Source organism: Sinocyclocheilus anshuiensis, unplaced genomic scaffold, assembly GCF_001515605.1.
Source record: "Sinocyclocheilus anshuiensis isolate Anshui unplaced genomic scaffold, SAMN03320099.WGS_v1.1 scaffold637, whole genome shotgun sequence".
Lineage (NCBI taxonomy): Eukaryota > Metazoa > Chordata > Actinopteri > Cypriniformes > Cyprinidae > Sinocyclocheilus > Sinocyclocheilus anshuiensis.
In genome coordinates this window covers 1,575,711-1,578,793 of record NW_015539816.1, presented here as the reverse complement: position 1 = coordinate 1,578,793, position 3,083 = coordinate 1,575,711, and the positions used below count along the sequence as shown (strand labels likewise).

At 37.4% G+C, this 3,083-nt stretch overlaps 1 protein-coding gene across 1 annotated transcript in view; it reads left to right on the top strand.

Moving 5' to 3' along the window:
* The window catches only part of LOC107683983 (leucine-rich repeat-containing protein 66-like), a 3,951-nt gene extending 1,649 nt beyond the window's left edge, over positions 1–2,302 (top strand). Inside the window, exons 3-5 of the mRNA XM_016480089.1 lie at positions 1,765–1,934; positions 2,173–2,231; positions 2,296–2,302. Coding sequence (XP_016335575.1) covers positions 1,765–1,934; positions 2,173–2,231; positions 2,296–2,302 — 236 coding nt within the window. The remainder of the gene's footprint in view (positions 1–1,764; positions 1,935–2,172; positions 2,232–2,295) is intronic.
* The last annotated feature ends 781 nt before the right edge of the window (positions 2,303–3,083 follow it).

Below are 3,083 nucleotides of genomic sequence, written 5' to 3'. Positions count from 1 at the left end.
GCATTCCTGTGCTTCATAACGGGCTGTAAAAGGGTAATAATGGTCTAAACACATTCCAGAAAATTAATTTCACTATGGCCTTGTATTTTGACCATCCTTCACATAAATGTGTACATTGAGTCCTAATGTGTCCAAAGGTGTCTTACAGTGCAGGATGGCTATTTAAGGTTTCGTAAGCTTAAAGCGCTTCCCGATTTGTGTATTTATTAACTATTCTATGACATTTTGTAGTATAAATAGTGTGCGTATGTTCACACTCAAAATTCCAAAAAGGAAAAGTGCACTTCAAATACCCAGATGACTTAACCCCAAAAAAAAAAAAAGGTGTTGAACACTTCATGCACTCAACTATCGTAGTTTTCCTTATAAGGGCTATCAGACACAGATTTTGGATGACAAAATAACCTACATAAATAGTGTACATAGTGTATAGTACTGTACACTATTTGGGACACAACTATAATGTGTTATATAGCCTACCTGCTGTAATACAATTTAATCAGTCTTGTTAGTTTGGATTATAATAAAAACACCATTAAAATAGACAGCAAAAAGCATTTTGTTAAAATGTTTAGAGAAATTTAACTGGAGGTGTTGTAGAATGTTGGGGAACGGAAATCCAATTCAAACACTTACCATTCTCTTAGATTTGAATATTGTCTCTTATAGGGTTCATCTTAAATTTTGTTTCCAGTGCTATTCTAAAGGGATGGCTAATTCTTTCATTTAATTTCTGAAATCCTGTTCCAGGATGTGATTAATAGCCAGCTGATAGGCAATTTTGGCAGGGTTTTAATGTTTCTGTGTCAGCCTTGAAACTTATTTTTTGTTTGAAATCCAAAGGGACTTGTTAACAAAGGCCAAGAATCAGATTTTAAATTGTGCTCTTAGCCTTAGCAGATCCCAATCCGGCCAGCCTGTAAGCACTGAAATAGATGGTGGCACCTCAATGTTTTTCAGCTCTTTGTGATTCAGAGCACAGCCTCAATGTTTCTCTCTGATAAACCCCTGTCCAGCAGACCCTCGTTTCAGCTCAGCAGTCAACATGGTTCTTAAAATAGGCAAGAGACTTCTCCATCTCTTCTCTGACAGAATCTTTGCAAGCCTTCCTCTCTAAATCAACTCAGTTCTGTTCCTTTGTGTACAAGGACCTTTGTTATGTACTGGTTTGCATACTTTGTAATTATTATGAAGTTTTCATTTAAATATTAAGACAAAAAAATATTAGCCACTAATATGCAAATAGTATTCGTTAATAATGAGAATACTATTACCAACATCTTGAGAGTAAAGTCCTGAAGTTATTCAAGCAGTGTTGCTGCAAGAACCTCCCTGATTTGAACAAGCGGTGATTCACGTGGCACTCCATAAATCCATAACTAATGCTAGGTTTTGAACTTACAGCCACAGATATTGGCACAAACAGATGGGGTCAAGGCAAGCTGTAACAGGTAGAGCTCAGATTTAAATCTGGGCGCAGCCAAACACTTAATTTATAGGACATCTATGAGCTATAGAGTTACTTTTCAGCCATCCACTGTTTTTCTCTTTTTAATGCATTATATTACTTTGGATTTGAACTATTACAACAATGTATAACTGCAAAATGTCTGACTTTGCTAATTAATGATAAAAAATGCAACGCCTGTCAGTGACTCAAAGAACGCACTGATATTTAACTAGAAACTAGTTTGTCAGTGCATGGTTGTTAATCATTGCATTATGTTTACCTTTTGATATTCTGAATATACATATCGCTTTCAGGGCTGGTCTGCATGAAGTCTCTGCAGATTCTTCAGCTGTCATATAACCAGATATCTAAGATAGGTCTTACTGACCTGGACAACTGCATTCATTTGAAAGAGCTACATCTCCAGCATAACAGCATCATAAGCATTCACCCACAAGCTTTTATAGATCTAAAACAGCTGCAGGTAACATCTCATAACTATTCAACTTATTTGAGTTTCATTTTAATACCTGCCACTAGCTATTGTAATCTTATCCTAAAGGGAAATCATTTTAAGAGCAATTTTACATGTTTGTGAGTGTGCTCCCCCTAGTGGCATGTCTTTTGACAGACTCTGTAGTTACTGCATAAATGAATTTATTTAACTCAGCATGCATTAAAACGTGGAAAACAATTTTCACTGACTGACTAATTCCATCCAGGTCCTTGATCTGAGCTATAACCTGCTGGTCACCATTCCTGTTCCTGCTTACCAGTCCCTGCGAAACCTGAATGCCTTGGTCAATGTCTCCTTCAACAGATGGAAGTGTGACTGCAATTTGCAGACCTTGAGAAGATGGATTAGCTTTGATACTGAAATGGGAGATGCTTCCTGGCAAGTGGTATGTGTCTCTCCGCCACATCATGCTGGAAAAGATCTGCTTCACCTGAAGGATTCGGAGCTTACTTGTCCAACACATGAATCCAGCACATCTGGTCACTATCATAACATGATTGTGGACGAGGGGATGCAAATATCAATTCCTTGCAGCAATGACAGTCAAGGTGCTACTTCTGCTTACTTGTCTGTATCTTAACTGAAGTTATAAAACGACAGTCCAATTTACTGAACCAAGTACCAACATATTATTCAAAATGTTTTATTCATAACTTGTTAAGCTATGTAACTCCTAAAATCCACATGTAATCAATGTAAATGCTAATGCACATTTAATGATGAAATTTCCTGTTATTTTTATTCTAGATATCATGCAGGTTCATTGGTGGACTCCACATGGCCAAGTCACAGATAACCAACCAAAACTTCTAATTAGGGACATTACAGAGCAGCATGCAGGACTTTATGTATGCATTTCAGGTCTCCAAGGGGATCACATATCAGTATTTGATCTACATGTCTATAAAAAAGGCAGTGGCTCAAGACTACGTAGGGAAACAGCAACCATCTTGGATCAGGAACAAAATAAAAACACACCAAGGACTGATCCTGTTGTACGGCAAACAAGGAGCCAGTCAAATGTTGTCCTTGCCGTCTGCCTCTCTGTCATCATTACATTTATTGTAGCCTTTATCCTAGGTGTTCTTTTGAGACCACTCTTAGACAAATTATGGA